The sequence below is a fragment of the Molothrus ater genome, chromosome 7 (genome assembly GCF_012460135.2).
Source record: "Molothrus ater isolate BHLD 08-10-18 breed brown headed cowbird chromosome 7, BPBGC_Mater_1.1, whole genome shotgun sequence".
Lineage (NCBI taxonomy): Eukaryota > Metazoa > Chordata > Aves > Passeriformes > Icteridae > Molothrus > Molothrus ater.
In genome coordinates, this window is record NC_050484.2 from 1,782,606 (window position 1) to 1,796,336 (window position 13,731).

Below are 13,731 nucleotides of genomic sequence, written 5' to 3' on the forward strand. Positions count from 1 at the left end.
ACCAGAGGAAGCAAGACAAACTCGAATTATTTAACAGCCACTTGTCCTCTATGGTCCAACCTTAACGATTCTTGAATTGTCACACTTGGCATTTTCCTTTCTTACGCAGATTTATAGGAAACGGATTTCCTGTTTAATTTGCACAACAAGGAGAACACAGGCAGCCCTAATGTTTCCTAAAGTGTCACCTTCTCACAACTTCTCTGCAAGAACCTTTCCCGAAGCCTGTTTTCGGCTGCCTTAAGCTTCCTGCCACAAGGGAAAATGCCAGGTTGCTAAGAAGGGACCTTAACAGCCTGTGCCTTATCCTAAAGTCAATCCCTCTTTTCCCAAGGCAAAGCTGCCCGGACTGCACCCTAAGACACTGTTAGATGGAGAACCTGAGAATCCTCCGGGATCCATGATAAATGCAGGCTGTTTTCTGCTCTCTAGGCTCTTTACCTGAAGCTGCTGAGCTTTGTCCCGTCAGGAATCTGCCTGTGGCTCACAAACTTCACAGGTGTCTCTTGAAACTTCACCGCACAGCAGCAGGATGGGAGCCTGTGCACAAAGTCAAGCACGTGATTAAGTACCTTTATAAAAGTTCTTTATGACGTGTTTCAGGAAAAGCATTTAGGCTTGCCCTAACTTTAAACACGATTCCTTTCCATTCACTCAAGTCCTTAAAAATACGACTTGAACTATTTCTGAATTAATTCAGACATTGGCAGTAAGCATTGTGGAAATAAAAGAGAATGAAGCACACACATTATGTACCTGCCCCAAAGTTCTGGTGGTGCTTAACACCTTCCACCCCATCCCTGCCATGCTGGATACCTGCTGCTCTCCCAGTTTCCAGCTTTTCAGAGGTGTGGCCCACCTGCTCCACCACTCCAGGACTGCACCTTTTGTGGTTTGACACAGCCCTGGTGTGTGACAGAGCATTGAATAACCACAGAGCAAATGTGTGATTCAAGTGCAAATGGGAAATGCAGCAGCCAAAGGAGGTGGTGTTGGCTCCATTAATGAGGTACCACTGTGCCCCAGTTTTGCACAGCAGTGCATCCCACACCTTCCCTCTCCAGAGGAGCAGAAGATGCCACTGTCTTGTGCTGTCAAACACAGGAGCGTGTGTTTTTGACAGCAGTACAATAGCATTTTGTTTGTCCCCATTTTGTGGGGCTATTAACGCCTCACCAAAAAGATAAAGGACTATTTTATTCCTTCCTCCAATCACTCCTCACCAAACAAAATCCCTCTGTGAACCTCCTCTAAACAGGAGGTGGAGAGACTGGACCTGTGGAAGAGCTCAATAAGTGCTTCAATGAATTTTCCAGGAGAAAGTCAATAGAAAACTCATTCTGTCTTCAATTAATTCGTATTGCTTTGTAGTGGACAGCTAATAAAAAGGGAAGCACGTGCACTAATTAGTTTTGAGAGGTGAAGAGGATCCATGAAGTATTTCCTGCTGAGAAGACATGAAGTATTTAAATCCCAACTCCCACTCGGATTTGTAACCGTGGAAAATTTTTCCATGACCTTCCCCAAGGACACAACCAGAGCTCCCTGCCCACATTTGTCGAAATTAAAACCCCATTAAACCAGTTTAACCTGAAGTTGTGAGCCTGAGTTGCAGGGCCAGGGCATGGAGGAGCTTTGCTACAGCTTCGAGGAGGGAGGCCCCGCTGCGGAATCTCTCCTCTGGGAGCCACCAGATCCTGACACACAGCTGGAGAACTTTCTCCTGGAGTGCCTGGCAGAGCCCTCATGGCCAGGGCCGGCTGGTGCTGATCTGGACAAGCTCCCAGCCCCGCCGGAGCCCGCCGGGCAGCCGCGGCAGCGCCGCGCCGCCAACCTGCGGGAGCGCCGGCGCATGCTGGGCCTCAACGCGGCCTTCGAGGCCCTGCGCGGCCGCGTGCCCACCTTCCCCTACGAGAGGCGCCTGTCCAAGATCGACACGCTGCGCCTGGCCACCGCCTACATCGCCCTGCTTGGGGACATCCTCCTGTCCGGCTGCCACCCCCGGGCCTACGTGGAGCAGTGCCTGAGGAGCGGCGCCGCGGGCCCGCAGCAGGCGGCCTGGAACACCAGCGGTGAGCGAGGGCGGGCGGCGCTTGGGGGGAGCAGGGCCACCTTTGGGAGCTGATTCTGGGCAGTTGTTGGTTTTGTCGGGTTTTGGGCAGAGTTGGTTTTGTCGGGTTTTGGGCAGTTGTTGGTTTTGTCGGGTTTTAGGCAGAGTTGGTTTTGTCGGTTTTTGATTTTTTGCTTGTCACACCCAAATAGCTCTGAAACGGCACAGGAAGGACCTTCAAAGAGAGGAAATCTCAATTGGGTCGCAGTAGAAAATCATAATTATCTATCATCTCTAACCTTCTTTTTTTCTTTAAAAAATTGAATAAACACTGCCCCCCTCCCCAGCCAAAAGCAACTTGCTAAGGTTCTTTTTACAAAGAGGAAAGATTTTTAGTCTTAGAATATATTTTTAGACTTTTTAAAAAATTCTATGAGAAATTGTTCTTTTCTGATGGAGCAGTTAGAGATTTTCTACATTTTCTTTAGAAGTTTTCTTTAGCTTGTACTTGGCAGAGAAAAACACCTGGGGTTGGACACAAACAGCATTTCATTTCTTAAAATACAGATGTTCCAGCAACCCAAAGTTTCTCAGAGGTTACAGTTCAACCCATGAACCAGGATATACAAGTCAGAGTGTTCAAATTTCAAGCTATTTTCAAAATATGGGGAAGTAAATGTCTATTTGCAATTTATAATCTTATATAATTATTTCTATTTTAAAGTGGAGGGCTGTTATTCAGTTTTCTGTTGGGTTTGTACTTAATCCCTGATTTAGCTGGAATGAATTTAGGCCTTTCTTCCTCCAGAATATATTTTTCATCAGGCCACTGCGTGGTGAAGATGGGAAATTGCCCAAACTGCCCAACACAGGGCCTCAATCTCAGAAGGCAACAGGTTTTGTGCTGCTTAGAGCAGGGAGGAGCAGACTGGGGCAGGGGGGGGGGTTCAGTAGTTCTTGGTACTTTGCATTTTAATTTAATTAATCCCCTTTCCAACTCTGTTCCTTTGCTGTATATGTTCCTTTGGATCTTGGAAAGGGGCCTTCAAAATGAGCCCTCAAAAAGTACAGCACGAGTAAGGAAAGAGAAAAGTCAGTGAATAGAAATACTCCTCTTTCATATTACAGGGAAGTGCTAAAGGGACAGAGACAGCAGAGGAAAAGCAATCAGTTTACTTGAAAGGAAAAATTGAGTTTTTTCTCCTTTCCTATTAATTTTCATTATCTGGGAAAATGACTCCTGATACACCATTGATTATGTCTCTTGACAACAAAAAAAAATTTTGTGTTTTAGTGGCCAGCTTCCCCTGCTTTTAACAGATGTAAAATAAAACAAATATTTCTCATTGGGATCCCCCTTTTGCCACACTTCCTGTCCTGAAGAGCTCCACTTGGAAAGATCCAATTGAATGAGGCTCCTCTTCTGGAGAGGCTGGATAGTTGACTTGTTAAAGGTTAATTTAAATGCTGAAATGACCATGTTTTCCTCTCTCCCTTGTGCAGATCTGACAGCCCGCCTGTCCTGGGTAAAGTGGGATTAAGGAGAGGCCTTTAAAGGCAGGAAAACCTGGAGTGCTGGGTACCAGCTGCTCAATTCCCAGAGCACTTCCCCACCTCATTTCCAGCACCCAGCCCCTCTCTCTGCTGATTCATCGCTCCCTGGGGCCTCCTGCTTCTCTTTCTCACTCTGATAGACCTGCACTCGCTGAAGAACAGCAAAACATTGAGAACCAGTGCCAGCACAACCACAGCCCCAACATTTTCCCTTCCACTGGATGAGGATTATGTCCAAATCCCATTTCCAGCACGTGAGAAACACGATTATAAGAAAAAAGCTAAGCAACATCTGTGAAAATCTAGTGCTTGGCTTAAGATATCCAGGGTGATGGTTGTGAGAGTCACCCGGGATTCAGAGACCATGAAAGTCCAGGAGGTGAGACATGGCTCTGTAGATATCCAAAATTTTTCACGTCCACACAGAAAAGTTTGGGTGGAAGGCACCTTAAAGCTCATTTATTCCCACCCCCTGCCATGGAAGGGACACCTTCCACTGTCCCAGGCTGCTCCAAGCCCTGTCCAGCCTGGCCTTGGACACTGCCAGGGATCCAGGGGCAGCCACAGCTTCTCTGGGCACCCTGTGCCAGGGCCCCACCACTCTCAATCTGAAACCATTCCACCTTAATGTTCTCTATCATGGCATTTTGTAGCAGGAAAGAAAATAAAATGGATTTATTATTTATCATTCTCATTAGTTCATCTCACATCTCCCACCTCTACAAAGCAAAAGCACGTCAGGAACTGAGCCTTTGCTCTGGTTCTGGCTTTGGGGAAAGTGAAGAAGGGCCTTAGAGGAGGAAACTCTGAAGAACCTTTTTAGCTTTTCAATTTTTCTGTCAAAACGAAAAGGGGAATTTCACCTTGGGTGCAACAATGTATTTCAGTCAATTTAGAATAAAACATTCAATATCAAATTTTGACTCTGCTTTCTCACCTGCTTCAGACAATTGGATGAATTGTTACAGGAAACAGCACCTGAAAAGATGAAAACCTTAAACAGCAAACAAACAAACAAACCTGAAAATGCATTTTTTCTACTCTTACCTAGTTCTCTACTCTGGGAATGCTGATCCTCCATGTCATCAAAGTGTCACTGGAGCTGCTGTGACACTGCCACCTTCCTGGTGAGGTGAGGGCTCAGTGGGACCTGAGCCAGGGCTGAGAGCTCCATACCCATCTCAGTGGCCCAAATAATGCCCATATAATCTCAGTAGGGTTTTCCATGGATTTTCATCAGGATCTTTATTTCTCCAACGTCCCACTGAGGGCAACAGGGATTTGGGATTCCTCCCTCCAAGCTGCCCTCAGCCAGAGCCCTCAGGTCACACCCCACGATCATCAGGGTACAAAAATGCCTCTCCAGGGCTGTCATGGCTTGTGGGGGAATCATCTCCTATCAGGACTAAAAAGTCCTTTACCCCAAGCTAATTTTGGGCATCCAGAATCCCTGTCTCCAGATATGCCTCATTTCAAAGATTTGAATCTCTGCCCTGCTTTTCTCTACCCTGCAGCAGAGCTTTGTGCTGGGCACAGGGATAATAATACCATGTCCTGAAACAAATATTTGCTGCAGGCACCTGCTTACAAGCAGAAATCTCTTTCTTTGCCTTTTGTTCCAGCCTAGAAATCCAGGATAAGGGCTTTGGAAGCAAGCTGGACGTGTGCAGTAGCAGCAGGAAAGCACATCCACAGAAAGGTGATTTTGGGGGATCTTTCAGGCACTGCTAGTTTGGATGGACAGCAAACCTGGAGAAGCCATTGGTACCAAAGGATCATAATGATAGAGCAGGAAGAATTGTCCTGAGTCAGAGCTTTTCCTCCATGTGGTGCCTCCAGCTGAGGAAGGAGGATAAAGCTGAAGTCCTCCTGAGGTGCAAACACCCATCACTGGTGCTCCACATTCAAATAACAATGCCAGGACAGACAGAAATATCTGCTGAGCTTCCTACAGCCCAGTCCCACCAGCACCACCTTGGAATTCCTACAGGATTTGCCAGCTGGGCTGGGGTCTGCAGGCTGGCAAGCTCTGCCTGCTGTGGGGTCACTCCCACCTACCCCTGCTGCTGTCAAGGAACCGTCACACAAATGTGATGATCACACAAAGCAGGGCTTTGAGGAACAAGCTGTTGGAATTCCGTGATGGCTCCAAGCTTGGAGAAACAGCAGCCAATAAACCCTGCAGCAGGTTATGGAAGGATTGGGGCTTGGGTTGGAGTCAAAATGAGAAATATAATGTTCCTTTCAGAGCTGAAAGTTTAACCTTGGGCTCTTGAATCAGTGAGTAGGGGTCAATACATTTATTGCCACTGATGAAGATGTTTCTCCTCACACACACCATGACTGACACTGGTTCCACTCCATCACCTTTCAGCAAAGCCACATTTGATTTATGCTGACTGGGGCTGCCTGGAGGTGACACCACCTCTGCCTGCCCTCCCCAAGCTACCTGGAGTCTGCCAGGCTCTTCCAGCTGGTGCCCCACCCCAAATTACTAAAGCAAGGGTTGCTTTTTGGGTGATGTGTTGTTAAATCATTTGGATGCAACTGGCTGCTGAAATGCTGAACGTGCCACAGAATCAGGCCAGCCTCTGATGGTCCCATTAACTTCATGTTAAAAAAAGCAATTCAAGAGGGCATCAGCTCTCTCTGGCTGAGGGAAGCCCAGCTGGAGCTATGGCTCCCTTCCTGCTAAACTGAGCAAAAGCAAATTTGCTCTTCAGGGATTTTTTCCAGGAAAGCCATTCCTGAATAGCTCCTGAACACACATTTGTTCTTGAACAACCCTGCCCTTTTCTGATTGAACTTCAGCTCCTGGATGTGGACTACCAGGCAGAAAGATGAGGGAGAAACTATTTCTGTGCAGGACATATCCACTCCGTGCCAATCCAGGGGAAGTGCTGAGTGTGGATTTTGTGGATGTGCTCCATGTCCACCCATCCTCTCCCCTCACAGTTCTGGCTCATTCCTTGGCTCACAGCTCTCCTGGCAACAGGCCTGGCTGGCAGCACAATGAGATTCTCTGACAGGGAGCTGATAGTTACCTTCATTTTTCTGTTCCTTCATCTGACATCCTGAACCCTGACATTTTATTCCAGGAATAAATTACACAAATCCTATGGTGTACACACACAACCTGATCGTACAGCAGCCCAGATCAAGACTCTAAGATGATTTTATGAAGGCCTATCCAAGGCTCCTCAGTCCATCAGCACATTCCCAAACAGGGAATACCAATGACCAACCTGGTTCGAGGGTCAGGCTCCACCTTGCTAGTCTTCCTCAGCCCTGCTTCCTCTGCAATTCCACAGCCAAACCTCCCATGGAAGGGCGCCAGGAGGTGCTGAGGGGTTCTACCCTGGTCTCCAGCCTCTGAGGAGCAGCTGAGGGGCCTGAGAGCAGCAGGAGAATTGCTCATTCCAAACAGAGCCCTCTTTCCAGCCCGCTGCTCTCCTTGCCAAGAAATGTGAGAATTATTTGTTACACCTTCCTTCTTCCAAAAGTAAACTGCTGACCCTTTCTGGAACAATACTCTGTGGCTCTCCATCAACCTGGAAACCCTGGAACAAAAGGAATCACATCCCCACTGGGAGCTGTTCTTTTGAGAAGGTGTTGGTAGTTTCAGGGACAATTTGGGAGTGAAAGGACAATTTGGTTTTCTAATTTTTTTTTTTTTTGGCCACAGAACCACAACAGCAAGTTTTCATTTCTGAGCCACCTGGGACAGTGGAAGGTGTCCTGCCCATGGCAGGGGGTTTGGGTTGGGAGGGACCTTGAAGCTCATCCCATCCTACCCCCTGCCATGGGCAGGGACACCTTCCACTGTCCCAGGTGGCTCCAAGCCCCATCCAGCCTGGCCTGAACACTTCCAGGGATCCAGGGGTAGCCCTGGATCTTCTGTGGGCACCCTGTGGCAGGGCCTCAAAGGGAAGGTTTGGAATGGGAATATTTGGGAAAGTTGCAGCTTATGAAGGAGCTCCCAGGTGTTCTTTCCCTCATTTCCTTCCTGTTGCAGAGAAGAATGAAGTCTCTCTGTACCTCTCATGCCCAAAATCCCTCACCTGGAGAGTGCTACCACCATGGTGTGCCCTCAGGTGGGATGGCAGGGACTTCATCCCAACCTTCATTCACCTTCAAACCCAGTGATGGCCATTTGGGACAGGATTTCCTGGGTTGTGGCCATGCTCTCCATGGATATGACCCAGAAAGGCTGGCCCAGGGAATCAGCAGGAGGAGCTCACAGCAGCCTGAGGGTTGCTCTCCTGTGGCAGAAGATGTTTGCTCCTGGGTCAGACACTGGGAGGGAAGCAATGAACCTGTTCCTTGAGTAGATCCACCATCCCTGTGGTCAAAGCTACACCCTGGAGCAGGACAGTCCCTTTGCACAGGTGGCAAAAGAGGCAAACAGGCACTGGGGTGGCTTTTCAGAGCTGGTTCAGCCTCCTGAATGCTTTGTGGGAGTCCCTTTGCAACAACCCAGCTCTGCTTTCCCAACTGCATCCCCGCAAGAAATCCATGTGTAGGCACCCAGGATGTGGCTGTGGGGGCCACCAGCAAGCCCTGACCTTGGGAAGAGCCTTCCAAGCCACATCAGCTCCTTCTGTGGGAACAAAGTGTAATTTCCACCAGGATGGCTAATTTTAGATGACTCCCACCCAGTCTGTTTGCTGGAGCCCGAGTGCATCTGAACAGGGAAACTCCAGCGCCAAAGCGATTCCAATCTCAAAGAGAATTCCTTGCCAGGAGAGGGGGAGAGGGGGACGGGGATAAAAGCAGATAATGTTTTGGATCCACTGTCCAAGCCGGTGTTTGAGCTGAGGGGAATCCAGCTGCAGGCAGTGCCCTCTCGTGGTCCAGGATTACAATCTCGCCTTTCCAAAAGCTGAGGATGGCTCCTGCCAGCATCCCTGCTCCAGCTCAGCCCCGGGAAAGCAGATCATCACCTCGGGGAGCAGAGTGAACAGAAACATCTGCTGCAAAAACTGCATGTAAAGGCTGTGCACCGCTATCTATCCTGCACTTAGATCATGTTTTATGCCTCTTCACCCCAAACCCTTGTGTTTTATCCTTCTGATGCCGTTTTTATGCATCTATCCCCATCCTGTTCACACACCTTGCATAGAGAAAGAGAATAATAGAATAATAATAATAATAATAAAAATTTTCCCTTACAATGCCCTCCTCTGCAGGGCTTGAATGCTCTGAAATATCAGGGAAGTACTTCCCTGAGGGAGCCAAGATGCCATGAGCTGGCACAAAAAGCCTCCAGGCAGAACATCCACTGATCCCAAACACCCTCAGGAAGCAGCACAGCATTCCCTCTGCTCTCATCTTGGAAGTGCTTGCGCCATGGCGAGATGCCTCTTTCTCTGATCCCACTCCCAGGAATGGCTAAGCCATCTCCTCCAAAAGCCCTTTCCAAAAATAATCAGGCTGAGGCAGACACTGAGCATGGAAAATTTTAGCCCGGGCCGTTCCCGTCAGACACTGCTGCACGCAGATGGAAATGGAGCAATGGGAAGGGCAACCCCAGGTTTTGGCTCTTTGGGGAGCGCTCAGGTTCGTGTCCCTGTCTCCTGGAAAAGAGGGAATAATAAAGCCTTCCATTCAGAGACCAGGAATTGTTATCCCTCATGAAGTGACATTGCCCTGGTCGGCCTGTCCTTGCAGCCTCTCCACTGCCCGGCGGGTTCCCCTCTCTCTGCCCTTCCAACAACAAGTCCCACTGTGGGATTTATGCAAACCCCATTCCCAGCTCATGGCTCCAGCTGGGAATGCCAGGGAGGGCATTTTGCAAAGCGAGCTGCTGAGAAGGGAGCGCGTTCCCGCTCCCTCGCGCGGGAGAGCTTTCCCCAGCTCGCGGCGCGCGGCTCTCGGGGGGACAATGAACTTATATGAACTGGAGCAGCCATTTCTGGAGGTTACAGTACCGGGCCCAGGCAGGGAGTTAATCCCAGACTTGCTTTTTTCCAACAAGCATCCAACTCTGCCGTTGTTTGGGTACCTGGAATTCTGGCCTGCGGTTCCCAATGTTTTTGGCTCGCAGACGCTCTCCAGCCAGCACCTCTCTCCTGGTGCTGTTTGAAACATCACAGACACCTCTGGTACTGCATTTATTCCATCCCTTCCATAATTTCCCCCTCCTGAGGAGGTGCACACCAACCCATTCAAGCATTTTGGGTGATGCAGCAAGACAAGGCAGAACTTCCCAGCTGGAAGGAGCCCTTGCACTGATTTTTGCACATCCAACAGGCAGATTTGCAGCATTTAATCCCACTTTACCGGGCCAGGGAAGCAACAAAGCACATGTTTAAATAGAAGCCTGGCTTATACTTAAATTAGGCAGGGCTGACATGAGGGTGCAATTAGCACAGAGGATAAACTCCTGTGTTGGGATGGATCAACACCTTACAGGGAGCAGCTTATCAGTTTTCCTTTCTGCTGTAAGAATACATGCTGCACTCCTAAATCCACCTTTTCCAGGAAGGTAATTCCATATTATCAGTATGTTTCCAACAGACACTATCCAACTCTCCTTCTGACACCCCGGGGTAGGATTTCTGCCGCATCGTGACAGGAATTTCAGGCTCAGAAACATTACACTGCCCCAGCAGAGTGATGGATCTGCTTCCAGGGGGTGAAAAATCCCCGAGCCAAACAAAAACCAGAAAAAAAAAAAAAAAAAAAAAAGCTCTTTCAATAACTCAATTTTCCTTTTTCCACATTATATTTTTCTCCCGGCTCTTACATCTTTGTGAAGCGTTCCTGGTGCTGCTCTTCCACAGCCAAACCGTTCTCCTTGGGGTAAAACATCGGGAAAACACGCGACTCCAAGCCAGGGCTGGAACTCAACCACTCTGCAAAATGAAAGTAATACGTGGTTGGTACCTTCCCAGCGAATTCAGAGTGTTAAAAATCAATAATAACTCTGCAGTCCCATGAAACTGTGAAATCAAATTGGCGGAAGAAGCTGGAAAAGCCTTGGAAGTTTTGCTGATATATATTTAAAAAGTAATAATCAGAAATTATCGACTTTCGAGGTATTTTAAATAATGTGGAGGAAGAGTTGTGCCCTACAAAAATAACGTGGAACATTCAAGGGAAATCTGAAGAGATCTGATCTTATTTTGAGGCTGAAATGTGCTGCCCTTAACTTTAGAGAGATTTCATAAAATTAAAAATGGAAGCGCCCAGCAGCCTCTCTTCTAAAGGTGTTTAGCACAAATAGTGAGATCAAATTCACAATAATATAAATACTGATCTTTTCCAAGCAGTAAAAAGCAGTTTAAAAACCACATTTAAAAAGCATTCAGGGAATTTGTTTTAATTCCTCACTACCATATGAACACAAAATAAGTACTTTTTAAAAATACTCTCACTGCTTAAATAAATTTAAGCCCCTGAATAAATAGCAAGAGAAGTGGTTTTTTGCCTTACTTGATTTTTTTTCTACTTCTTCTGCTTTGTGATATCTGTTACCTTGCTACTTATTCCTAGCTCAAGTTCACAGCTGCAGGGAGGACTTGACTTTTTTTTATTCCTCCTTGCTTTGTGAGCAGATCAGCTTGAATCCGGAGGGGAATTTCATGGTTGTGGCTGTCTCCCAGCCTCCAGAGCTGAGGAAAAGCTGCCTTACCTCCCTTCAATAAAATATGTGCTGGAGCAGAGTGGTGCATTTCAATCTCAAACTAGAAAGTAAAACAACAAAAAAACCCCAAACCCCACATTTCATAAAATCAACCAGATGCCTTAGGAGGGCAAATATCTTATTCCTCTTTAATTAAAAGGTACAGCAAATAGAAATCTGGGTTTAATTAAACAGCAGGAATAGAAGATGTTATCTCCCCAAACCACTCTGCCGCGGTGAATTAACTTCTGCGATCCTTATTTTTGTTTGAAACCCCCACATATTAACCCAAACCCAGCACTCTAAAGGGGAAATTTACTTTTTGTGAGGATATTTCTGTGCTCCACGATTAAGGCAGCCAGCTCCTGTATAAACCAGGAGGGGCAATGGTTTGTACTGGTTTAGGCTAAGACCAGAACGGTCCTGCAGAGCTACTTGATGTTGACCAACACACCCATGAACGTTCACACAGGAGCACATTTAGCCTCTGCCTTACCTGCTGAAGGATACAGTGAATTTAATCAGGGCTTAATCCATTTTATTTTCAATCAAGACCTGCCCAGCAACTCATTCCAGTCCCTCCACACTGCAATTCCCAGATTTTCCTTGGAAAAAACCCCACTTTGTATGAGGACACTGCCAAGCAGGGTTAAATCTTGGCCTTTCCTGGCACCCCAAGCCAGGGCTGAGCCTGCTTGTAAAATAGTGCAGGTGTGTTTATTGTAATCATCTCTAACTAAAAAGAAACAGGTTCAGGGGCTTTAAATATAATTAGCATGAGCTACACTCCTGCCTTTAATCACTACCTTGCTGGTTAATATAATCAAGGAGGTAAACAAACAAGGATTAACTCCATTAAATTAAAAAAATATATATTCTACTGGGACACTCACAGAGGAATTTTGTTTTGTTCCGCTGCTGCGGAGCATCATTTTACTTCTGCTTGGCAAATCATTTTTAACATAGAAATATACTTGTCTTGGAGGAGACCTCTTCTTTCTCTGCTTCCCTGAAGACAGAGACAAAACAAAACCCCCTTTATTCATATTTCATATCCGATGCAACCACTTTGCTCTTTCGTGGCGTCTTTCTCTACAAGATATCTGAGCACTCTGAAACGTTTCACTGCGCATCAAATTAAAGATAGGCTTGGAGTGACACACCTGCTGCTCTGACAATTTATCCCAAACAATATATTGGGTATAAAACCAGGTTTCAGGCACAGGGATCGCTGTTCCCAAATGTTCAGTCCCCACATTGTTGTAATGACCGTGGCTGGACCCTCTTTGATCCCAGAAAACACCCGAATCTGGAACTGACTTTTGCCCGCTTGGACACGGGACAGGATATTCTGAAAATGAGCTTTATTGTAACACACAGGGCTGAATAACCCTTCATTCCACCTGGAAAGCTCAGTTTAAACTGTGCCTAAACACAGGAAACGCTCTTATCAGCAAAGATAGAGGCACGAGGCTTTAACCCACGGCTCGCTGCGATCCCAAAGTTTCCCATGGGCAGGAGAAAGCCTGGATAAACGCGGGCACGTGGCTGCAAAGCTGCTGGGATGCGAGCAGCTCCTGCACAAACAGCAAACAGCCAAGGCTCCCTTCCTGCTCTCCTACCTCCAGCACAAAGCAGCCCTCGGCATCTCCCGTAGACCTCCAAGAGCAGACCCCGCTCGCAGCCATCCCGGGCAGGGGAAGCCAGCCTTGCCGGCATCCTTATTGATCCAGGATGTGAGGTACCTGACCCAGCGGCCTTCCCTGGGAATAAAGGCGCTGTTTGTGCCAGTCTCCTGGGATGTGGAGTGCCAGAATTCAGAGGGAAATGGGAGAGCATGACGGTAACGGAGAGGAGCGGGGGTGCCCCCTCTGACAGCCACACCGGCGGGGCTTTCAGTATCTGAGCCTATTTTTAAATTTATGTCTTCATCTTAAATCACACCGTAGCTGTGCCAAAAAAACACCTGAGGGGAAAAAAGGAAAAGAGAAAACCCCACAGCATTCTTCGGCTGTTCGCAAATAAACACTAGCATTTCCACTTCGGGAGGAGAAAAACATCGGAAAGGGAATATTCCTCCCAAAATCCTGCATTTTCGAAGCGATGCAGGAGTCAAGGCAGGTTCAGAAGATGTCCTGTGGATAGGTGGTAGCTGAGACACGAGCCTGGAAAGCATTACTGCTGCAAATGAGCCCAGTTCCCAGGAATTATCTGATAATGCAGGGATCTATTCCCTCTGAGCAGCTCCCCGAGCTCAGGGAATCTCCGTGCAGAGAGACAAAAACCTCAGCGAGGTCTCGGCCACCTCAGAACCAGAGCTCGTGGGATCTTTACACCCTCCACACTCAGAGAGGGATTAAGCGGGACCCTAAATAAAGCCAGGCTCAAACACTTCCCTCCACTAGGTCAGAGCTGAAGTTACAACTTCAGAAATGCTTGAAAACTGCAGCAGAAAATTGCAAGGGAAATGTCTGTCAGCTTTCCTATTCTAGCGGCTGGT

At 47.5% G+C, this 13,731-nt stretch overlaps 1 protein-coding gene across 1 annotated transcript; it reads left to right on the forward strand.

Annotated features, from left to right (window-relative positions):
* The first annotated feature begins 1,624 nt into the window (after positions 1-1,624).
* On the forward strand, positions 1,625-3,591 carry LOC118689070 (helix-loop-helix protein 13-like). The gene is made up of 2 exons (XM_036387107.1): positions 1,625-2,072; positions 3,554-3,591. Exons 1-2 carry the CDS (start codon positions 1,625-1,627, stop codon positions 3,589-3,591), a joined length of 486 nt encoding a protein of 161 aa, XP_036243000.1.
* Positions 3,592-13,731: the final 10,140 nt, after the last annotated feature.